Genomic DNA, 24,823 nt, shown 5'->3' on the forward strand with positions numbered 1-24,823 from the left:
GAGAGAGAGCACAGCGTCACTACTTAAACTGTCAAAAAGTATTTGGATTTACTAATTTATAAAACAAAAAACAGTCCATATAATATGTATTTATCTCAAAACTGCATGCCAGGACTTATCTACCAAACCTGTGTTTTAATCTTGTCATTGCCTATAACTGCTCGAGACTTAAAATCATGAACGTGATTCTAAAATGTGGATATTAAATACAATTTGATTCTTTTTAACGGCTCTTTAGTACGAACACAGGGAACTGAGTTGTATTTGAAACTTCGACCTTACTGCTTTGCAAATTTCACTGCAGTGCTTACCACAAAGCGCACAGTCACTTGTTAGTGTGGTTTAAATGATGTGCATCTAATGTGCAGGTTAAGAATCAAAACAACAGTTCACCATTGTTGTTTATTGGGGAATGAAATAAACTGCACTGTCCTGAACTGCTTGTGAAAAGTCACTGGGTAAATTCTAACTCTTCAGTCAGTGTTAAATAGGTCATTTGGCGACTTCCTGTTTCACACTGTATATAAACGATGGACGTAGCTGATATGATGCCGGCTCTTCATTAGTGACAACCTGCTGTGAAACCTTGAGCTGACAGTGCACCCTCATTGTCAAAACCCAGACTTTCCGTCCACCGTGACTCTAATAATGAGAACAATTTACCAAAAGAACATCATGTTTCATTCAGTTTGACCTGAAACTAGCAAAAGAGCCCATGAGGTCATCAGGAAAGTTTTTACTGAGGCTTCAAAACGAAGGAGCTGAAAACTCATTAGACTTCTAAACAACCAGAAGTCTTTTAGCCATCACACGAGTCACCCTCTGATGGATATTGAAAAGAATACAGTTTCAAGGCAGTTAAACTGCACTTATCATGACCCTGGGTCAGTTTACCCGGTGTTTGTTTGAGTTTTTTAGACGTTCAAGTTTTGTTTATTTAACTACTCTATGTAATTCTTGGTTTTCTCAGTGTTTATATTGTTTACCTATTTGCCCGCATTACTGTAGTTAGTCCTGTTCTTGGTCCATTTTGGAATTTTCAGTAGTCAATCGTCTTGAGTCGAGCCAAGTATAAAGCTCACTCATGTGTCTGCTTTCCTAGTTTAGTTATCACACTTCCTGCTTTATTTTGTTTTGCTTCTGTGATTTAGTTCAGCTGTCTCTCATTTGCAACAGTCATTAAATGGCTTGCTTGAAATTGAACTCAGTCTACCTCCACATTTCTGCATCCTCCTCTAACACCCGACACGGCCTAAAGTATCTTTCGAAGCTGACATATGGCTTCACTGTCAGACCTGGAAATGACTCCCATCTTTTATATACAGCCTATGAGTAAAACATAGTAAATCTTCAAAGCATTAAAGACTATGCTGTATAAAACTATATGTGCTTCTATCGATATAATTTGAATACACAGTAATGGCATAAAATTAATACTTTCATATATAATGTTGAGTTACACTTCCCAGTGAATCTTTGCAGAAAGGGCCCTTGAATGGGCCCCAGCAGCTTATTTGTTGTTAAACACTCTGCATATTCTGTCCTGATCTCAGGGATGAAGGCTCCACTTGAAAATTAAAAAACAATTTCCACAACAGGTTTTTCTGAACAAAACAAAACACGAGAAGCTTAAATCAAGTGTGTACTTAATGGCTATAAATACTTAGGCCTGAAAGGGAACAATAAAGTGTGACAAATCAAATCTGATCTCATAAAGGGAAAAACACTAAAGTCTCATTTTTTTGGGCACTGCTACGCAAACATTATGAACTTTCGCATTTTTCTAATCATGAACAAGTAAGACTTCTTTGAATCATTACCTGCATGCAAGCATGGTACTGTGTAGTTCTTGGATTTAAGGCTTTGTGCTTATATCCATTTTCTGAGAATCCCCTCTGCAGTCACACTAACCAGCTGCCAGCAGCGAAACAGAAATTACACATTAGAGCACATTAGAGTCATGCTGCCTTTAAGCCATTAGTAGGCACATAAAGGATAATTTTCTTCTGCTTCTCCGCTCAGGGACCAGATACATGCCTGTTTCCAAGGTAACAGCATAGAATATCTCATATCTCTTTATAAATGCATAATATGAATTGAAGGTCTTGGAGAAAATGAAGACGCAAACATGATCCTTTGCAGAAATCACATGTGTGTCCTATTTCTATATTTGAATCAAAAGTCAACTCAATTCTCTGGTTTTAAATGAGATAAAATGATAAATTTTTGTTGAAGTTGTTGGAAACTGTTAATTATTTTCATGTGTTTTTATAACAGATACCTTGCTTGGTCTTAAGCACCTTGCAAAGCACTTCATTTGTGAATTTTCGTAATGCAAACAGGATTATGTCAGGTTTTTAGCTTTTTTAAAAACACATTTGTGTTGCATATTCTAGCTAGGAGTTTGAAAGATATGGATCTTTCATCTCTGCTGTTTAGTGCAAAATGGGATCCAGCAGTCTGGGATCCCATCAGGACATTTCAAGAGACTGTTCTGCACAGATTTGGTCCAACAGGTCCAGAGGCTTTGTAGAAGTACAATATCAATCGGCTGCAGTGTCCCTTTAAAGACAAGCTAAAGCAAGGCAGCTGTTTCTGTGAGATCTCTTAGTGACCTCCACACAAAGTAACCTCACAGAATTTTGAGGTTTTGCTGCCCCCTAGAGGTTACGCATCTAAATATGAAAAAAGGAAACTATAAAGATTACTGTATAGTGGTATAAAGGCAACGTTTTGCATTTATTTAAGTGAGTTACATATCTTTACATAGCAGTCCCAAAGTCAAATGATATAAATACAATTTCTTGTTGGGCCCCTATGGCCCCCATTATACACAGATCCGTCACAACAGTAACAAATGCCTGCCTAATACTTATTGGTTCCATCTTATGCTTTCAAAACATCTCCAGTCCCTCAGGGCTTGGACACAGGACCTCTGAGGATGGGATGCTGGAGGTAAAACCGTTAGGTTCTGTTGGCTGTGCGGCTGGAGAATCAGTGTATCAGATCTGTTTTATCAGAGCATTCTACAGATGCTCAGTCAGATTGGGATCCACATAGTTTGGCGAAAAGAGCACATATTTATGCTGAAAAATGCCAGTGTTAGTAAGGTATCACAAAACCAGTTGAACCAATGACATCAGTAGGTTCAAATGGGACAGGCTACTGAAAGAAATTCTCTAATGATAATCAGAAACAATCCATGGAGTCTGTCCATTTCTAAATTTCCACAGAAATTAAGAGCTGAAAATTGTATTACGCTTGGATAAACCCCCTTGAAATGTCCAAACAACATTTATAAAACAAGTGATAAATTACACTAACTTCTTTCAGCCACAATACATAATGATTCGTTCTCAAACCTGTCAAAATGTGGGCCAGTTCTCCGAAGATATCAACACAAGAACTGATTCTGCATCAGCACTGGCACCACAATGGTGGAATAAATAGAATTTCAGCTGGTTTTGAGGAATCTGCTTTATGCAGCAGAACCTGGAGAAGAAGAAAAATCATGACAGAAAAAAATCTGTATGTTATTCTGTGTGTTTTTATGGCAATCACCCACAACTCTGTCTACTACAATTTGCACATTTACACCCTTATCAACCAATTAAAAGCCATCATATATTTACTGTGCTTGTTTTATTTTTTATGTCTGTTAACTGTAATTACAAAGTCATTTTTATTTTACTCTATTTTTTATTAAATAGCTAAAGACATTAAAAATAGCAACACTACTTTATTGCATTAAAACAGCTGTATTATATTATAATACTAATCTTTATTGTGCCATATTCATATTCACACACACACACACACACACACACACACACACACACACACACACACACACACACACACACACACACACACACACACACACACAATATTTTTTGTTATTTGTCATAATTATTATTATTACATCTTCAACTTATTCTTTTGTTCTCCACCTATACATTTTTCTCAATTTTCCTTAATTTTTTCTAACTGGCAGACCACAGGCAGTAAGGATGGGCGGACATGTCTCAGCCTCCACCACTCTCAGCACTGGAAGCCACTGCACACCTAGCTGAAATATGTTTTTGGATAATTGCTCTTTAGCACAGAAGAGGATTAGAGCCACTAGGAGAGAAAAAGTGGGGATGTCTTATTTTTTTTCAGATTTCTGAAAATGACTGAAAAACTGGAGAACTGTTGCTCAAAACCACTTGAAAAAACTTTATTCTAAAGTTTGGCTGCCTAGAAGCAAAATATAAAGAAATGAAGGCTGTTTCAAGACTTTTGCACATTACTATATATCAGTATTAAGATAATATTTACTCTCATTTTCAGATCTATGACAGAGATGAATTAACATTTGATATGATCCAGTTTTTAAGAAACCGTATCCAACTGACGGAGAAATTAATCGTACACTGACCACGTGGTCTATAATAACACAGGTGGGCTCGAGGGGGCGGTGGTGGACTGTCTGTCAGTGATTACATGGACCTGTGAAGTCACGCTTGGGTGAAGTTAGTAATGATTCATCTCCTCGGTTTAAACGTTAAGCGGTGCTCTGGGGAAACAGCGTCAGTCTGACACCAGCTGAGCGGGTCTGGTGACCTTTAGTTGTTGCGAGCCTGGACAGAACAGCGCGAGGAAGGTTAGCCGCTTTAGCTTGAGAGCTCCGGGTGACGGCAGCCGTCAGGAAGAGGCGTCACCGCCCGCACCAGCGCCAGTCGGAGCAGGGCACAAGGGGGAGACGGTCTGCGGCTATGGCTGCCCTCGGTAACACGGGGGCTACCTCCAGTCCTATGGTGATCCTGGCGCCCAAAACGAAGACGAAGAAGAAGCACTTCGTGCAGCAGAAGGTGAAGGTGTTCCGGGCTAGCGACCCCGTGCTGAGCGTCTTCATGTGGGGCGTTAATCACTCGGTGAGTCGGTGTTAGCTAACGTATCACTAAATGCTAATGTTGGTGCTAACTCAGTGTTAGCATGAAAGCTAGCCAGAGTACAGGTAACATCCCCGGACAGGTGAGGGTGTTAGATCGAAATCCGTCTGGTTGAGTGACAGTACACGTTCACCTGGAGAAGAACACGGATGTTTACAGAGCTGCACAAACGGTGGGAACTTGTTTTGCGGCACACGGGGCTGAAAGGTCTTTATAGTCGTACAGTTTATTTACAAAGCAGGTAAATGTGATTCTGTCCTGCTGAAGTTTCTCACGAGTGAAAATCATTCACATAAAATCCTGGCTAAAGAATTCCCGGTGTAGTTTAATATTCATGAACTTTCAGATGTATATATTATTTGAAGGGGTCACAACACCTGTCACAATTTCTACATAACAGATGAATGAATGGCATAAACAAACATAAAAGACAAGTATACATTAATACAAGAACATTCAAACTTGGCACATACGGGGCTATAAGACCACAGAAACCATCTGTGTTTTGACAGCCTAAAATTAAAATGTTCATATTTCAAGATCTGTTTGAATTCCCCCTTTAAATGTGTCAAGCAGGGGAGATCAGGGTGGTTCTAGTCTGTTGTGTTTGGGTGGGGCGCTAGAAATAAAGGATAGGGAACTGATGAGATGAAAACTGGAAGTTTGAGCAGCTGACTACTAAAATAAAGTAATCTCTCTCTGAGATCACTGTCTCTCCTTCCACGCTATCCCAGCATCGCTGTATGATGACTTGTATAGGGTGAAGATCCTCACTTAAAGTCTGCATGTGGCTCAGTCTGTAAATCTTTTGTGCATATCTCAAAATGCTTACAAATACAAAAGGTGCATCTTTGTGGGTGGGGTGCACATGACCTCACAGGTTTCCTTCAGTATTGCCACACTGATCGGTCAGTTCCTGTAAAGAAACAAAAAAAAAAATAGAACTGTGTAAATGAACAGATTCCTGGTAGAAAGCATTGTTACGTTCTAAAAAACTCCACTTGAAGGTTAAACGTGCTGAATCATGCAGAAACTCTGACACAGCTGTCAAATAATGACCACATCTTAACAATAACAGCCTTTAAATTTCAACTAAAATATTGGAAACACGTTACAGCTCAAATGTCTTATTCTTCTTTTTATTCTTGTCCTACTGTTCAATGAACGTGATGGGCTGCTGAGCATTTTCTTCTTGGAGCTATTGGTGGATGCGTTAATTTATAAACCGCACTCCATGTTTTATTCAGTAGGACCTGAAACTAGTGAATGAGCCCATAAAGTCATGAAGAAGGTGTTTGCTGAGGTCACAGAGCAAATTAGCTGAGATCCATGCAGACTTTGTGCCCCAAAGTTTGCCTGTGGTTTTGAGTAACAAGAGGATTGCTCCACTCTATACTTCATTTATAAAAGTAGCTCATTCTTAACTACAAATAATATTTTTTAAAAAGTGTCAGATTGAAAGAAATTTTTGAAAAGTAATGAAGTAATTTTAAACTAAACATTTGATGCTGCTTTAATCCAAGATATCAGCAATCTGGTGCTTTTTCTCTTCTTACATGAAAGACATTTGATGGCCTCATTTTGGATTCTCTTAAAATGATTAATGAGCCGCTTTAGTTGTGCAACATCAGAAAACTGACAAGTCCCCACAGTGCTGTCTTACAGCTTGAGAGTTACAAATGTTTGTTTTCTAAATCTCTTCTAAAAATCTCTTCTTATTGCCTGACTTGTTTTCTCTTCATTTGGCTTGTTTCTTGTCATTTTCAAGTATTTTTAATCATTTTCTTTTGAATGGTTAATGCATTTTTAATCTTTCTGTGAAGCCCATTGTAACATTAAGATCAGTTGTCTTTCATTGCTTGTAAAAACAAAATGATATTTGTCAGTTGTGGGTTTATTTCAGACACTGAATTCTGTTTAATGATTGCCTCTTTTTTTTTCTGCAGATTAATGATCTCAACCAGGTGCCTGTTCCCGTCATGCTGCTGCCCGATGACTTCAAAGCCAACACTAAGATCAAAGTCAACAACCACCTCTTCAACAAGTAAGACTCAGAAATGAGCACATTTTCACATGGAACAGATTGAAATTTATAACTAGTCAAGTGAAAATGTAACTTGCTGACCCCTTGAAGCGTTTGAGAAACTACAAAAAAACCCATCGGGGTATAAATCAGTGATAAGACTGGATGTTTGTGTTGGACTGTAGAGCTGGACAAATGTTTTGGAGCTGAAATTTAGTGAGAAATAAGTCATGTTTGTCTTGGAATGAGTTAAGTTTCCTAACTGCTTCCTCTCACAGGGAAAACCTCCCAGGACATTTCAAGTTCAAAGAATACTGCCCTCAGGTCTTTCGAAATCTAAGGGAACGGTTTGGTATTGAGGATCTGGACTATCAGGTGTGTAAAGTTGAGTCGTTGGCTGGTGATCACTGATGATACTGTTGAATGGCGCATTCAAAACAAATATGAAGTTTTTGCCTGGCTCGAGTACAAACAGTCTGCGCAGCGAAGAGAATTGACCTGAATTTGCTTTGGGCTACACAAAGACAGCAAGTATTAGTTGTAAATCTCCTGGCACCACCGACAATCAGAAATGGAGGATGGCTGTACTGAAGCCATTTGAGAGGCGGAGCTTTCATTGGTGGTACTGCATGTTTGGGGCGAATGCACCATAAGGGATGATCGTAGCTTGTTTTCATAAAAAAATGACTGAAATTACTTCTTGTCTTTAGTACTTTACTAAAGATGAGTGCCTGTGCTAATCTGTGTGACGTTTCCAGGTGTCACTGACTCGCAGCCCACCTTTCAGCGTTGATGATCAGGGAGAAGGCCTGCTACTTAACTCTTATGACCGGACGCTGGTGGTTAAGCAGATCTCCAGCGAGGATGTGGCAGACATGCACAACATCCTGTCAGAGTATCACCAGGTATGGTTATAGCATTTTGTGTGTGTGTGTGTGTGTGTGTGTGTGTGTGTGTGTGTGTGTGTGTGTGTGTGTGTGTGTGTGTGTGTGTGTGTGTGTGTGTGTGTGTGTGTGTGTGTGTGTGTGTGTGTGTGTGTGTGTGTGTGTGTGGTCAGCCAAACTAGTGATGTCTGCAGGCCATTTAGACGTGTAGAAAGCTTTTCTGGCCTGCCCAAACCTTTAATTACAACTCTGATCAGCACACGTCATTTTTAAATCCCATGGCTTTATTTTCTTAGTTCTTTCTCTTCCAAGTGTAATTATTTATAGTATTTTATGACATTTAAAACTTTTTTTTTTAAAGATTATTTACCTTGTTTTCCTGGCTTGAGATTAAATTTCATGGAAGCACTGGTCTGCATATAGTTGAGGCTTAAGAGTCTGTGTTGGCTCACCTTACAGAAGGCTTTGGCTTTTCCTGTTATTAACAAAACTGTATTTAAATCCTCCCAGCTAGTTTCCCAGACTTGGATTAAACCTAAGACTAACACTAAAAGAAAGGTTTGAACATTGCAGTTGCTTTTATTCTAGGGCTAGGCTTATGGCATGTCTGGTAAACTAAGCCTTGGGTGACAAAAATTGTATATGCAGGATAAAAAGTTTATTTATTGTTAATAAGTTTACACGCCACATTTGTTTGTGGCATGTGGCTTGTTTGTTTGTTGTTTGATGGTTACTTTTAAAGGGTCTCTGCCTTGTTGTGTGGAACCAGTAAATGGTATTTGTATAGCGCTTTACTAGTCCCCAAGGACCCCAAAGCGCTTTACACATTCAGTCATCCACCCATTCACACACACATTCACAGTGTCTCGCCCAAGGACACAATGACCTTCTGATTACAAGGCGAACTCCCAACTCCTGAGCCACGATCGCCCCAGTGTCATTAACTGAAGTAGCTAAAGCCTGTCTGAAATGTAACTACACGTTACATTGCGCGAGTTCTAGTCAAGTCTGACGCTCTTAGCCATTTCCGGTCCAAATGCCTCTTCAGATCATATTTAGATAAATACTTGCACAACACTGGCAGTTAAATGGGTGTAAATTCCTTCAACTACGATCGAGTGATTAGTTACAGGTGTTAACATACCATCTAGGTAACAATGAGAAACAGATTTACTAGCAGTTAGTTTCTAAGTTTAACAATAAACGAAATTCCAAAAACCAAAACCCAAGTGGTTTATGGGACTATTTTTGTCTTTCTTAAGACACACACGCGTACAAGCAGACAAAAGCCTGTGTGGTGCTGTGAGATTAGATCCTCCTGTACCAACACATGCAGAGCCAAAGATGGCTGCAGGTGTCTGTCAGAAAGCCTGTGTAGAGTTCCTTCAAAACAAAAATGAAAATGAGGTCCAGCCAGGTAAAGTTAACACAACACAGGTCTGTGACAACTCTGCGCAGCTATTTCAGGTATTTGAGATGAGATGCGATCTTTGAAAAGTTGGTGAAGAGTTCAGTGGAAATCAAAGTGGTTTTGCCTGAAGTCCTACATTCCTATTGACTACAGCTAATATCAACAAGACAACAATGGCAATGTCTGTTGCAAGTTTTATGGTTTTGGTTAAATGGTTTCAATAAAAATACACTCTGAAGGTCAGTGACGTACAGCCCTATAAATGCTGATGAGCAGATTAGTCAATGTATACCTGTGGTGTATCAGAGATAACACTATCCACACACTCAAGTCAGTGACTAATATGATGTTGCATGGTTAGAGTAATTTGTTGCAGAAAAGTAGCATTACTAGGGAGAGTCACTGATCAATAAGTGACTCTAGTTGTATGGTTTGATCTGCCATGACAGGAGACGGCCGATTAGCCTCTAAATCATATTCTCATTAGATTGAGCTACGGCCGACATGTGCCTCTCGGAAACAAGCGTGGTTGTTAGAAAGTGTAAATACCTGAATTCAATTCAATTTTATTTATATAGCGCCAAATCACAACAGTCGCCTCAAGGCGTTTAATATTGTACAGTAGATCGTACAATAATAGATACAGAGAAAAACCCAACAATCATATGACCCCCTATGAGCAAGCACTTTGGCGACAGTGGGAAGGAAAAACTCCCTTTTAACAGGAAGAAACCTCCGACAGAACCAGGCTCAGGGAGGGGATAAAAGGGATACAAAAAACATGCTGTGGAAGAGAGCCAGAGGTTAATAGCAGATATGATTCAATGCAGAGAGATCTATTAACACATAGTGAGTGAGAAAGGTGACTGAAAAGGAAAAACTCAATGCATTATGGGAATCCCCTGGCAGCCTAACTAAGGGGGGATTCAGGGTCACCTGGTCCAGCCCTAACTATATGCTTTAGCAAAAAGGAAAGTTTGAAGCCTAATCTTAAAAGTAGAGATAGTGTCTGTCTCCCGAATCCAACCTGGAAGCTGGTTCCACAGAAGAGGGGCCCGAAAACTGAATGGCTGCTCTTTTAAATACTCTAGTAAGTATTTAAAAGTATATAAACCTTTGATTTGACTCTGAAAAAAATGAGGATATGAATTCAGTTGTTCTTGTTTGCGTCTTCCTCATCGTGCAGCAGCCAGTACTATCCCCACGCAGCCATTTGCCTGTTAATTTTGCATCTCCTTTACTTCAGAGAAGTCCAGACTCTCCTATGAGGGCTGGTTTTTGTGATCAAGCTAGTTTTGAAAACACAGCGCTGTTAAATAAGCCTTATTCTCATTAAAAAATAAGAACATTAAAATGGTGAGTTAAACAAGATTATGACATGATAGTGAGAGAGCCGAATGATATCTCTGTGTGAAAGCTGAGAGTTTTTAAGCTGACAGTGTTTGTGCTTTTTTTCATTCAGGTGGAGAATATAGTTATTTTATGCAACTAATGCTTAAGATTTGTTTTTTGTTTTTTAAATCTTTTTCAAACCCATCCTGTTTGTGGATCACAAAATTGAATTCATAAACATTCTTTTCTGAGGAACAGAGTTTATTTGATATTGTAAATGTCAGTTAATATTTAACTGGTGACACACATTCTTAGCAAAAACAAACAAACAAAAAATTATATATATATATATGTTATTAAAACCCGATTCTTTGATCCCCATGATAGAACAGAGAAAACCCGACTCATAGTGGTCAAAACATTTATAATTCTTTATTCAATCATCTTCCGGAAGAGAGAGCCCTGCACAGCCCAACGCCAGTTGCAGGATCTCTAACATTAGAATCATAAAATGTGTCTCATATAGGTGTTATTTTGGTACTTTACATGTCACACAGTTTCAACAACTCCTTATATGGTACAAGTTCCTCTTTTCTGTCTGGCTTCCCGTATTTATTAATATGCTTGTATAGCTCTACACTAACTTCCTGTTTTTCAGTCTGGCTGAGCACTTAGTTTGTGAGTCAAACAGACAATGTAGATGTCAGGGCCTTTTATTGTGAAAGGAAGAAACAGGAAGAAGCCCTTTCTGAACGTTGATAGAACAGGTATTGGATTTTAATAATAAGAAGACAGCTGAGCGAACACTAATTTTAGTTAAGTTTATGCAAATTCATGTCAAAACAAAGTTAGACCAATTCGAAGGCTGACTTGCTTCATATTATCTTTTTTCCCATCCATCCATTTTCTTTCAATTATCCAGTTTAGGGTCAGACTTCAACCTTTTTCTAGTGTCATAGGGTGAGGGGCACATCAAGAGACTTTTAACCTCACATCTTTACTGAAAGATCACGTTTCCTTCAACAGTAATCTGCTGAGAAGCTGCAGGAAGAGTGACATTAATAAAAGGGTGACATGCAAGTTGGAGACTGTCCCAGTTGTTTCTTTTTCATCCTGCAGTGCAACTATAAATAAACCTCCCCATGAGCATCTTGAGTCCTTTCTGCCTGCTGCTCATTCAGTCAGCCCGGAGTCTGTCTGTCCATCTCACCTCCTGTCTGCTTTCCTGAGCTGTGTGTCTGCTGCTGCGCGTGTCCTACTTCACGTATTTTCTGTCTCCTTCATTTGGACCTTTGCAGCTGAAAAAAACAAAAGCATTTGTCCTGGAGGTCTGGAAGTAAGCATTTCGTGCAGATTATGAAAACAACTATTTATAGATTTGGCAGCAGGCTGGTGCTGTGAGTAAGAAAATAATTTCTTATTGTCTTGAATCATCCTTGATGGAGATCCTGGATTTGGTTTAAGGTGTTTCTCAGACACTCAGCCAGGCCGTTAACCTTCCTGTGGGCGGAAAGCCCAACTGGAAGACGATATCCTTCTGCAGACCAAAGCATTTCTCATCATCAAGGTTAGCCAAGGTTGTTTTTTTTTTGTTTGTCTGTTTTTCTGTTACAGTCACAGGACACCTTTGCGCACAGGGCTGAACAAACACGCTATATTGTTGGTTTATTAAAGATATTCAAATGTTCATATCGCCACATCTGTGTTCATGTAAATATCAGAGTACATTTGAAGGGGAGATCAGAGCGGTGACATGCTTTCTTTCCTGTTTTGTTTGTTTACGTCAGGTTTTATTTGCCATTTGCCGTTCGGCCTGGTGGAGCTGAGTCATGTAGATGATTCAAAACTAGATCTCACTTCAGGCTAAACAGTCCACTGAGCAAACCTTTGGCTGCTTTGGGCTCTCGGTGGAATGTGTAGCCTGTGGTTGTGCAGCCTACATAAAAGTGCGAGGGAGATGAGGAAAATGGCAGCTCTGTTTCAGGACGTTTACTTCATTCAGCACTGAATGAACTCATTGTTTGTGCGTTCTGCATTTTAGTTTGTTTTGTAGATCAGTTTGTTTATTGTGAGTTTTCTGGAGGATATTTAACTTCTGTGCTACATTTTTAGCCTGCAGAACATTTGTTCGCTTGGACCGGGCATGAGAGCTTTGACTTTACTTTAGCATTACTCAAATTAATTTTGACAATATTTTGGGTGAGGTTTTTTGGCAGGTGTAGGGATTTTGTCTTGAGGATCTGGTCTGTTGATGCTGTGATAGACTGGTGAGCTGTCTAGAGTGTACCTCGCCTCTCGCTCTACGACAAATGCGATGGGCTTCATTGGCTAAACGGTCAAAAATAGAAGGATTTTTATAGCAACATTTTTAAATGCATTGCAATAAAATTACATTATATTTGCTCGCACACATAGTAGTGTAGTCCTGTGTCTTCGTCAGCCAGTAGTAACAAAAGAGTGCAAAACAAACTGTCAAAAAGAGCATCAGCACAACAGTGATGTGCATCCAGAGAATGGGCAACTTTCTTGCTTCCAAATGTTTCCTGGCGCCTGTTTATAGTCAATCTGTTGACCAGATAGTCTTGGAAATGCAGATTAACATTTTATTTGAAGTAATCTGGAAACTCATGATATTTGTTTGTTGGGTAGGTATTTGCATTTTGGTTTGGGGTTTCATGTATTGGTTTATTTACAGCGTGGGAAAAAGATAGTTTAAGCGTGCGCATCTGATCATCACGTCATTTCACCAGCTTTGTTGCTAGATAATGTTGTGATAATGAACAGTTGGCTGAACATGTGTCACTGGCTTCGGTTGGTGATGGAGAAAGCAAAGGTGATGCCTGTGATCACTTTGCATGTAAATCTTAACAGCACAGCTTCTGTGTGTCTAGTAATTTTAACAACACCTTCAAAACTTTAACCTCCCACACTGTAGACTCAATGAGCACTTTATTAGGAACGCATGTACACCCGCCTGTTCATGCAGTTATCTAAGAATGTTCTCTAGATACACTCCAGGGTGGGGCTGGTTGGGTGAGGCACCACCACATTGAGATGTTTTATATCCCACTGCTTATGGTGCATGTTTTCTTGGTGTGCCTCCAAACTGTTTTCATTTGTACACATTACAAGTTTTTCTTAACACAGATGGGAGCGGTTTACTGACTTAGCCATAATTTTGAAATGCTTGTGTGCCACAGTGAATCAAGTGAGTGTAAAATATGAAGGCTTCATGTAGTCAAGGCTTCAATTTGAACTTGAATTTGACACAACATTTATCGAGTTATGTATAAAAGTCATGCAGATAGCTGAGCTGAACAGAAAAGCATCCACATGTATGCAAGCTGCAGATCCTCTGACAGCCTCGTGGTCAGAAAATGGTGTTAGGACACAAAGAGAGATGTCTTTTTAACACTGTGAGCATCTATTGGTCTGATGGGACACTGAATGAGGCCAGTCTCAGGGAAGCATCTATTTTAACTGACTGCTATAGCGAGTGCTGAGCACAGCTAAAAGTCTGACCCTGATACACTCAGTAATTGGCCTCCATCACTTGTGAAGTTAACATTTGGGTTTGTTGATAATCTTTTGAGTTATCGATGCTAGATTTTTGGCCCATTCTCAAGTCAAAGCAATTGTTAATTCAGTAAAAATGATGGGCACTGTCATCTTACTACAGTGGGCGTGTCCTCTACCTACTGATGTGTGAATGAAACTCGATGCCTAAGTAAACACTTTGTAAACCACATTTGGTATATTGTTCTTAGGAAAGCTGCCGTTATGCACAGCTGCTGAAATAAGTTGTTCAACCGGTCTTAGTGCAAAGGTCTGTCTAACTTTAGTTTGTTGGTGATGGAGTACCAGATGAAAACAAGAAGTACTTCGAGTTTCAGCGTTTCCCATGCATGCTTGCGAGCCAGCCAGGCTTATTAATGACTGCCCAAGTATATTTTTGCTTGTTTTTTATGTGTTTCCATCTCATGTTTTAAAAATTCAGTTGCTACTTACCAGCGGGGGGGAGGTCAGAGAGTAAGTTTACTTTATCCTGAGACATTTTGGCAGCCAAACCAAGACGATATTCCGGAAAATAGTTGGAAGTTTACCAGAGAAGCAAATAATGTTTGCATGCAAATCAGCGTAGGTACAACAAAGGATGGATCAGTAAGAAACAGGAGCAGACCAAGCATGACCCAAGTGTACAACACATAATGATGTGTCAGGGCTTTAAAGTTTATGATGAATCTCATTTCTCCACGAGAGACGATATGAAGCATTGCAAAGACCCTCAGTTTAAATTTTCAGTTGAATTGAAATTGAGACATTGATCTCAATTTCTCCAGCACAGACATGAAACTAGAGTTATTAATCGCTCTTGCTTCAAAAGAGAGTTTGAATGTTTGAAGCTTTAACTTCAGTTTTTGTTCGTTGTGTTTGTGAAGTTGTTTCTGCCGTTGACATTAATCCTCCTTTTCCACCTGTCATGCAAATTCACAGTCATTTCCTCTTTGCAGCACATAGTGAAGTGTCACGGGAACACGCTGCTGCCACAGTTCCTGGGTATGTACCGCGTCACCGTGGACAGCGAGGAGACCTACCTGATGGTCATGAGGAACATGTTCAGCCACAGACTGGTGGTGCACAGGAAGTACGACCTCAAGGTGAAGAGGAACTGCATGGCAGTCTGACCTTTTTTTTTTTAATCACTGCTTCTCATCAGTGATTCACAAATTAATGAGGAAGTCGTGCTAGTTTCCACAAGTTGAGATTTTGGAAATGGTCCAAATTTATTCATGATTTTATTAGAAAAACAAAATGATTATCCGTTTAATTTAGTGTTTTGCTCTTTAAGATGGTCTCTCACTCTTTCTGTTTGATGTGTCAGTGGTAATATTAAAAGCAGTTTCTCTTTGTAGGGCTCTCTGGTGGATCGGGAAGCAAGCGACAAAGAAAGGGTAAAAGAAACCTCTTCCTTTGTCCTCTTTTCATATCATTATGTTGTTTTCTGTCTTATCTCAAAGCCAAGAGTCCTCCTGAGATGTATAATTTATTAATTTACCCCGAAGGTCAAAGAGCTCCCTACCTTCAAAGACATGGACTTCAGGAACAACATGCAGAAGGTTTATGTGACTGAGGAGGAGAAGGAAAAGTTCATGGAGAAGCTAAACAGAGATGTCGAGGTGGGTGAGCGGTTTTGTTGTTGTTGTTGTTGTTGTTTCTCTCCTCTGCCACACAGTGGCAGTATCAGCCTGCTGAGGTTGCTCCTCTGTTGCTGTTTAGGAAATATTAAATGTATTTACTTAAATTACTAGTGAAGGAGGAGAAGTTTCAGTTTTATGAGGAAATTGCAGATCTATCGTGTTTTAAGAGTTTGAAAATCGAAGTAGGTATTCTTTTTAAGCTTGGTTATAAAAGCCTTTTAGAAAACACTGTCCTCTCCTCGCTCAGTTTCTAGTGAGGCTGAAGATCATGGACTACAGCCTGCTGCTCGGCATCCACGACATCGGCCGAGCTGAACGGGAGGAGGAGGAGTGTGAGGAAGAGGTCAAAGAGGAAGATCCGGAGGCAGAAAACGGCCTTGCACCGGGTCCTACGGTGGGCTCTTATGGCAACTCTCCAGAGGGAATCGCTGGTTACATGTCCTCCGTCAAGCCTCTGGGGCCCGGGGAGTTCGACCCCTACGTGGACGTGTATGCAGTTAGGAGCTGCCCAGGTGAATACTGGTGGGGAGGGGATGCTTAAACCTGAAAGTTAGCTGACTGCATTGATCAAACCAGTACCAGTGACTGTTTTCTGTCTTCATTTTATTTCTTAAACCAACACCAACCGTTTGTTTCTACATGTTTTGAGTCATTGTGTGATGAATCAATCAGTGCCTCACAATCAGCCGATTGTCTCTGCCATGCAAAATTATGCTGTCGTGCTATAAATAGTTTATGAGCTCCAGGCTCCAAAGTACATGGGGGTGGGTTTAGCACTCAAGCTGGTTTATTTCTCCCAGCATTTTTGAGCCAGAGCAGGAGACGGTCGTGTAATATTTAGGGATTAAAATAAACATCTGTTTAAAACTTGCACCTTAACTTGTTTTTGTATTCTGCGATTTGTTGTGTGGCGAACTTTGAGCGTGAGTATTATGGGATGTGTCATGGTTCAAATACTACTGCACCAGTTTAAAGGCTATGACACAGAGGACGGTGACTTTTTTTACCTGTCTTATTCCTGTCTGGAGAAAACTACCAAAGGTCATATCAAGATGTCAGAAGGTGGCATATGAAATGTCTCCTTTTTACCCGTTTTCTCCAACCAGGCAGGTTGTCTGTTGTTTGAGAATAATTTTTGAAGAAAGTCATATTCTAATCCTTGTAATTGTTGTTTATTGCTGTGAAAAGGAGAAACATGTTCTGTGTAACAGCCTGGAGATATCACCCTGACAACTTTAGATCCTGAAGAAATCTTTTTGGAAGTTGAGCCTGGTGTTTCAGATTTGGTTGATTTTCTTTTATTCAGTGTAAAAAAAGAAGAAAAGCCTTTTACAAATGACTGTAATGTAATAATATAGTTGTAGTGGTTCTAATTTTAATATCTGAACAGGGAGCTTTTGGTTTGATGCTTTTTAAATGAGACCTGTGACTGCCGCTGTCACCACAAGCCTGGTAAAATAACCCAGATTGTTCTCTGCCTTTTAATCTCAGGAGCCCCTCAGAGGGAGGTCTACTTCATGGGCCTGATTGACGTGCTCACGCAGTATGACACCAAGAAGAAAGCCGCTCATGCAGCAAAAACTGTCAAACACGGGGTGAGTAGCACAAGAGAGGTGGAGGGCTGCTGTCAGCCGCTCGAAACACTCTGCTGTACCCGTACGGAGGTTGAGAAATTTACAGATGAAGCTGGTCGCTTAGATTATTGTAATTCCTTGTTTACTTGCTTATAATGCCTCCCTGAAACGACTGCAGGGTGTTCAGAATGCTGCTGCTAGGCTTTTGACAAAGTATCCCAAATACTCGCATGCCACTCCCCTGCTGATCCAACTGCAGTGTCTCCCTGTTAAGTTCAGGGTCCATTTTCTGCTTCGGTGAAGCATTTTGTGATTTTTATCTTGAAAGGTGCTATATAAATAAAATGTTACTTTACTTACTTACTGACAATGTTATGTATTTATTTGTTCCCCCCCCCCCCCCCCCCCCCTGTGTTCCAGGCTGGTGCTGAAATCTCCACAGTCCACCCCGAGCAATACGCCAAAAGGTTTCGTGATTTCATCTCAAACATATTTGCGTAACACTGCCACAGGTCGATCCAATTGAGAGCTAAAAGTCTTCTACTATAGACTAAAAGTAGTATGCACACACACAGGTCATTCTTTAGAGTTGATGATCTGAGGCAAGACTTAAGTTGTAGCAATATAATATACTACTTCTGATGCATATATTTATTTTTAAGATGTATTTCTGTAGATGTTAACACTTAATGAATTAACTCTGGAGCAATAGGGTACCTGCTGTTGATCAGTGTTGAAAGTGTTAAACTGCATCTGTGTAAGTTCAGATATTATGTCTCTTTCCTCTGCTTTACTTTGGTTTTCCAGCTGTGAACTTAACTTAGATTGATTAAACTTTTGCTTTTGCAGAGGATTAGATGAGAACACTAATTTCATGTGTTAAATAAATAGGAGATGTTGGCTTAAATAGAATAAAGGAAGTAGAGGGGAATGGGTTTCATAGCTCTTTCCAAAAGTAACAAAAATCTGCTTATATGCACCTCTAAAGCACCACAGAGGTAACCTTGTGGTTAACATCTCTGGGTTGGACGATAACTGCTGATTGACGATACATTTGGAGATGAGAGGTTTCTGTGTGAACGATCCATCAGTATCTGAGTGTAACGACTCAGATTGAGGCAGACTTGAGGCACCACATCAAGTCTGCTTTACAGATACCCCCCCCAAAAATGTCAATGAGGTTTATTTCAAGCAAAAATGCTATTCAAAATTGTCCCAAATCTCGGTTTATTGAACTGGGCTCAAATCTGGTGACTGTGAAGGCCGTAGCATAAGATTTGCATCATTCTCACGAGAGAATTCAGCGAACCCTTGTGCTCTGTGGAAGGAGGCGCTGCTATCAGGAGAAATACTTCATCACATGAAAAGACAGAAATCAGTCAGAAGAGTTTAGTTTTGACTTGCAGTGATGCTTTCATGTCAGTCAACTCACAGACTGCATACACCCCATCTGATCTTAAATGGCTCAGTAAAATAATAACCTAGTTAAAAAAAAATCTACAAAAGATGTATATCTCTTTTTTTAAATAGATTTTTAAATACATGATAAAACCACAACTTCATTTTCTTAGACAGTTTTTGTCATTGATGAGGTTTAGAGGTGCCAGTAGGCAGATGTTCTCTCGGCAACAAAACATATTCCCTACACCCTGTGAGCTTAATGAAGATTGGTATTAAATGCAGTAGTACACTAGGTTCTGCACTTGAAGAATATTATTATTTATGGATATATGGACGCCATTTGATTTCCAGTGCCAAATGTGTGGGATCAAAGCTTTATAAAAGCAGGATTTGCACTTTGAATGAGTGTTTTGCTGCTGAGCAGGTAAATGAAACGCAGTTTGAGCAGATCAAATGCTGATTTCCACCAAAGCCTCCATTATTCTCATCATTAAAATGTGTAGAGCAACGTTGTCACAGTTAAACGACCAGAAAGAAGAAAATAGAAAGCATATGGGACGATTTGGCCTGCACACATCTCTTAGCCTGTTAGGATATTCGGTAGTTTGAAGGTGATTTATGAAGGTGCAAATATTTAAGGATCATTTCTGCCTTTTAAAAAAATCATGTGTTTTTGATGTTGTTGTTGTTGTAAAATAAATATGAAAACAGCTTCTGAGAATGAGCCCATCCGTCATGATTCTGACTCCTGGTGTAGTATTTTGTGTGTTAAAATGACCGATATGAGTCACAGTAGCATTAGGATTATGAAGTATCATGTGTGTAATGTAATGGTATTTGAGATTTAGTGATGACCAGAGTACCGTGTGAAACATTCTGGATATAAACACTACATTTCAGTCGCTCAGCCTTACAGCAGTGGGATATTAGACAGCATTCCTGAACAGTGACAGGGCAGTGATACTCTCTGTATGATGCCTCATCTACTCCATGATTGCACATGTATTTTTACAAATCAGCTTTTGGACCAAAATATATTTTACCAAGAATTTCTGGAAAGTGTTCGACTCATCATTCTTGTGTAATTGTGTGCGTGCGTGTTGGTGTGTGTGTGTGTGTGTGTGTGTGTGTGTGTGGGGGGGGGGGGGGTGGTGGGTGAGGGGAGAGCTGTATGCTCACTATCTCAACTTCTAAATGTAAAAAAAATTTGATAAAATGAGGGGGGGAGATTTGAGGTTCTACGGTTTCAGCTGTTCCTTTTAGGAGTTGCCACAGCAGATCATCTGCCCCCCTCTCTAGAATCCTCTTCAGTCACACCAACACTCTGCATACCCTCCTTCACTACATCCATGAATCTTCTCTGTGGGCTTCGTCTTTTCCTCCTGCCTGGCAGCTCCATCGTCAACATCCTTTGACCAGTGTATCCACTATCCCTCCTACATATGTCCAAATTATCTTCAGCTTGGCTCCTAACTTTGTCTCCAAGCCGCTCAACCTGAGCTGGCCTTCTAATCTTGCCCGCCCTCTTTACTCCCAGTAAAAATCTTAACATCAGTGCTTGAGATGGAGTGAGTACAGCTGGTTTTATTCTCCTGCCTTTTATCTCTAATTCTTTAAGTGGCTGGCCAGTATAGTAATGGTTTGCATTTATATAGCGCTTTTCGAGACCTTTAATGCCACTATTCATTCACTCTCACATTCACACACTGGTGGAGGCAAGCTACAGTTGTAGCCACAGCTGCCTTGGGGCAGACTGACAGAGGCGGGGCTGCCATATCGCACCGTCGGCCCCTTTGGTCATCACCAGTAGGCGGTAGGTGAAGGACACAACGACCAAGACAGACAGAGCTGGGGATTGAACCGGCAACCTTCCGGGTACAAGATGAGCTGTGATACCTTGCTTGGCAGTTTCCAAGGCCTTAGGTATGGGCAGCTTGCTGTATTTCTTAGCACCCCTTTCTTCATTGCATCTTTCTGCAGCTCTGATAATTGGCTGACTTCCCTCCGTGCTACCGTGATCCTGGCTCCTTCTCCATGGAGGGAACTGCTGGCTGTTCATCTTGTAGCCAAGCATCTCCGTGACCACTGCTACCATGGTGTAGATCAGCTGGTTAGTTCCCATGATGGTCTCTGTAGAGATTGTCCGTAACGCTGCATTCACATCATCTAGTAGACCTTCAGAGGGTAGTCTTGGTACCTGGCTACGGAGGGTCCAGGTACCAAGTGTGACCTGATCTTTCAGGTCACACTCAACGCTCCTTGTGTCAAACTTTGATGTCTTGGCTCACTTTTGCTGTAGCATGTGTGTTGTATATATCATCAATCTTCAGTTGTGATAGCAGTTTTTTTTTTTTTTTTCAGAATGTTGGAACGCTGGGCCACTAATTGTTTGGATGTTGGATATTGAAGATTCCATAGGTCCCACATCCTCTTCAAGATGCTCCAAAGGCGTATAATGTTACCACGATGTTATCCAGAGCGAGAGAGATATACATAAAGCCCATTTTTCAGGCTCATTGTTGGTGTTTTGGTAACTACCATGTAGGCAGTTGAAACCAGAAGTGTATAAAATTCTAGTATTTCGCTCACTAAAGCTGAAGCACAGTTATTTGGAGCTTAAAATAATGGGAAAAACACTGAAAAAGCCCCATCAGCTGAGGTGATCGTCTGTGTTTGGACACCTGTTAATCTTACAATACTCAGTCAGTAACCATCCTAAGAAAAATGAGGTTGCATATGGGCTATACAGTCAAACGTTTGCAGATATAAAGTGATAAATCTGCAAGTGAAAATGTCTTGGATTAGAGTTGCAAGCAGTGCGAGTAAATGGTTACCCTGGAAGTAGTTTGTTAGTATTTTGCAGGTCAGAATAATCAGATAAAGCATAGGTGTTGACATTAGAGCTGTTCTTAGATAATGTGATGAAGGTCAGGGGCTGCTTTTTGTCTCACTGTTTCCAAAAGATGTGTTTCTGCTGACTGGTTCCTTCCTGTTTCATCAGCAGAGATCAAATCTGCTGACTGGTTCCTCCTTGTTTCACCAGAAAACCGAAGGGGGGCCCAGTCAACAGGATGGGCACAGAAAGACAGAAAGAGGGAGCAGTTGAAGGGTCAGTAAGCAACAAAGTGCTGACCACCCCCAGAGACAGTAGGAACGTTGAGTCCAGAGAACAGATCCCATTAATCAGTGTGAATCGTGGCCAAAACAAACCTTCCTGCATTCTCCCCATATATTGCTGACCTTGGTTTAGCCCCAACTGTGAGGCCATGGCTTATCCGGGCTCACTCATCACGTGCACTGTCCTCCACCATCCCTCAAGACCAATCTTAACTTTCTTTTGTCCCAGTACTTCAGTCATTAAATCACCTGATGCATAACCACAGAGATGAAGCCAAGCTTGCTTTTAAGAGTGTTAAAATGTTGTGATGATGAGGATGTGTGCTTCTCTAGATTAAAGAGCCTCCTTCCTCAGTGAGGCTGGGGTGGCCCAGGGCTCCCACCTTGCTCTACACTCGGCAAATCGCAGCACAGAGTACGGCTTCCTGGCATTGTTCTCTGCTATGTGGGCCCTCTTTATACTATTTCTTCTTACTGGCATCATACTTACAGGATCATGTGAGATAACTAACAAATGCATCCTCCCCCTCCATCACTCAGTCACTGCAAACCTTTTAACCACTTAAGCCAAGGCTGTTGAACAAGATTCTGCCTGCTCGACTTTGTTGTATTTTTTGATTATTGCTGGAAGGCCAGTTCAGCAGTCTTCTACTACAAAAGTATGCTCTACATGTAGTCTAGCATTGTCTTGCTGAAATACACAAGGCATTCAGTCAATCTGTGTGTCCCTGCCTCCACTCTGTGTCTTCACCACAGCCATTTCCATGATTTTCACGAAACCATTTATATCCTTAACATCAGACCTAACCAACACCGCCGCCGTTCCCTTCATGTACATGTACATTGAAGTGTGCTGTCTTACCTCTGGACACTCACTTCATCCAACTTCCTCCAGAGTTTGTCTTTCACTTCTGACATCCAACCTGTGGGGCATAGGGACTGACAACATTTAACGTAACTCTTCAGTTTCTAGCTTTAAACTCATTCTTTTCTGACACCCTCTTCATCTCCACAACACTATTCTCATGCCATTCCTTCAAGGTTAGGGTTATTCCATTTCTCTGTCTACACCACTGGTGTTAAACTCCAGTCCTCGAGGGCCGGTGTCCTGAAACTTTTCCATGTGTCCCTGCTGCAACACACATGAATAAAATTAGCAGGTCATTAGCAAAACTCTAGAATTTGACTGAATGCTGAGGTGGCATTTTGCCCATTTGATTCATGTCACAGCAGCTCATGATTTATTGAACATGGTGCAATAAAACTACTTTTAGAAGGGTTTTCTAAATCCTTACATTTACCTCAGTAGGGTTAGGGGTTCCCATCTAAGGATACAGTCAGGTTCTACTATGAACTACTAATTTATGCAGGTGTGTTGCAGCAGGGACACATGGAAAAGTTTCAGGACACCGGCCCTCGAGGACTGGAGTTTAACACTCCTGGTCTACACCATTGCAGAGCAGCTTGAATCCACCTTGAGTCCTCCGTCCTTGCTTCCCTTCCAGCTGGTAAAAAACGAATTGTGACCATTCTAAATAACAGGCATCCAATACTAACTTTTGTCCTTGTTTCTTGTGCATAGCGATTTCTTTTGGTTATATTATATATTCTATATAATGACATATTCTTCACAATTTTATGTTGAAGGACATTATTCCAAATGCATAAAACGATGCAGGACTTGCAGACAGACAGGTAAATAAAAATCTGAGCTCTTTGTTAGGAGTCTAAAGTTTGTAAGAAGTCTAAAAGAAACAAAATCCAAACTTGGAAACTGGAGCATGATGCATACAAAGGAACAAACACAGGCAAGATAAATAAATGCTTAGACGAAGGATAAAAGGAAATTGAGACCATGTATACATATACACACAAATAGACTAATCAGGGGCAGTGGAAACGCATGGGGAGCAAAACACACCTGAACTTAATCAAGGTAAGAAGACAAGAAGCCGGAGTACATGAGACACATGACTGACAAAATGAAACGGAACAGAAAGGATTCAAACAGGGAAACAAACGTCTAATACAAACACAGGGACTTGACAACAAGAAAGCACAGAGACTAGACACAAAAACAATTCAAACAAAACAAAAATGATTCCAGAAACAAGTCAACAAAAACTCAACATACAATAATAATCCAAACTTGAAGAGTTAACAAAGAAAACCAGACTTAAAAACTCAAAAATAAACGGAAAACTTGAAATGAGCCCAAAGAATCTCAGACCATGAAAATAAAGATGTTGAAATGTTAGAAACATTATCAGCTGCGACATTGCACCATCATTGGTCTACTGTAGCAAAATAACCAGACTTTACTGCAACAATGTAGTACTGTTATGTGTAATACAACATATATATGATGATTTATTATTATCTTATGACAGCTTATCAAATTCGAGGTAACCCAGATGCTACCTGCAAGCTGATGTCTGACCTTTGACCTATGGTCCTGAAGCATTACATACTAAAATGGTGTATTTTATTATTTTTACCCATGTGTTTGGGGCAGAATTGGCCGAAATCTTTGGCTTCTATGAGCTGTAAAAACTTTATGGCATCATTTGATTTTCATTGTGTCTCATTGAAAAAATAAAAAAGCGTGTTGTGCAGCTCTCTACGTGCATCTTCATATGGTTCTTTTTGACATTTTTTTTCCACTGTCAACTTTGACCTTGGGTACTAACAATAAAGGTCGAGGTTAAATACTTAGCCAACCTGGGTACTCATATCCCCGGAGGCCTAGTATATTGTTGTGAAGTAAAGTAAGTTTTTCATAAAAATTTGTGGGTAATAAAATGTTTTAATTGATTTTTTTCACATTTGGTGCGACTTTAATCCAATCTACTATCACACAACATAAAAACATATCTAAAAAGAAACTATGGATGCTGGACAGACAGACAAGCAACCAGAACCGATTACGTTCTCCCTTCAGGGGGAGAA

At 40.3% G+C, this 24,823-nt stretch overlaps 1 protein-coding gene across 1 annotated transcript; it reads left to right on the plus strand.

Moving 5' to 3' along the window:
• Nucleotides 1–4,612: 4,612 nt before the first annotated feature.
• pip4k2ca (phosphatidylinositol-5-phosphate 4-kinase, type II, gamma a) lies at nt 4,613–19,810 on the plus strand. The gene is made up of 10 exons (XM_026154362.2): nt 4,613–4,916; nt 6,881–6,978; nt 7,236–7,332; nt 7,716–7,862; nt 15,096–15,242; nt 15,498–15,536; nt 15,648–15,761; nt 16,030–16,294; nt 17,274–17,377; nt 17,777–19,810. The coding sequence occupies exons 1-10, from the start codon at nt 4,758–4,760 to the stop codon at nt 17,855–17,857; spliced, it is 1,251 nt and encodes a 416-aa protein (XP_026010147.2). The 5' UTR covers nt 4,613–4,757; the 3' UTR covers nt 17,858–19,810.
• Nucleotides 19,811–24,823: the final 5,013 nt, after the last annotated feature.

The sequence above is a fragment of the Astatotilapia calliptera genome, chromosome 20 (assembly GCF_964374335.1).
Source record: "Astatotilapia calliptera chromosome 20, fAstCal68.1, whole genome shotgun sequence".
NCBI lineage: Eukaryota > Metazoa > Chordata > Actinopteri > Cichliformes > Cichlidae > Astatotilapia > Astatotilapia calliptera.

Excerpts from the sequence above, each read along its gene's own strand:
- pip4k2ca (XM_026154362.2), top strand. The coding sequence starts at position 4,758 with ATGGCTGCCCTCGGTAACACGGGGGCTACCTCCAGTCCTATGGTGATC. Across the intron at positions 7,863-15,095 it reads TCCTGTCAGAGTATCACCAG|CACATAGTGAAGTGTCACGG; the intron begins GTATGGTTATAG and ends TCCTCTTTGCAG. Across the intron at positions 15,762-16,029 it reads AGCTAAACAGAGATGTCGAG|TTTCTAGTGAGGCTGAAGAT; the intron begins GTGGGTGAGCGG and ends CTCCTCGCTCAG.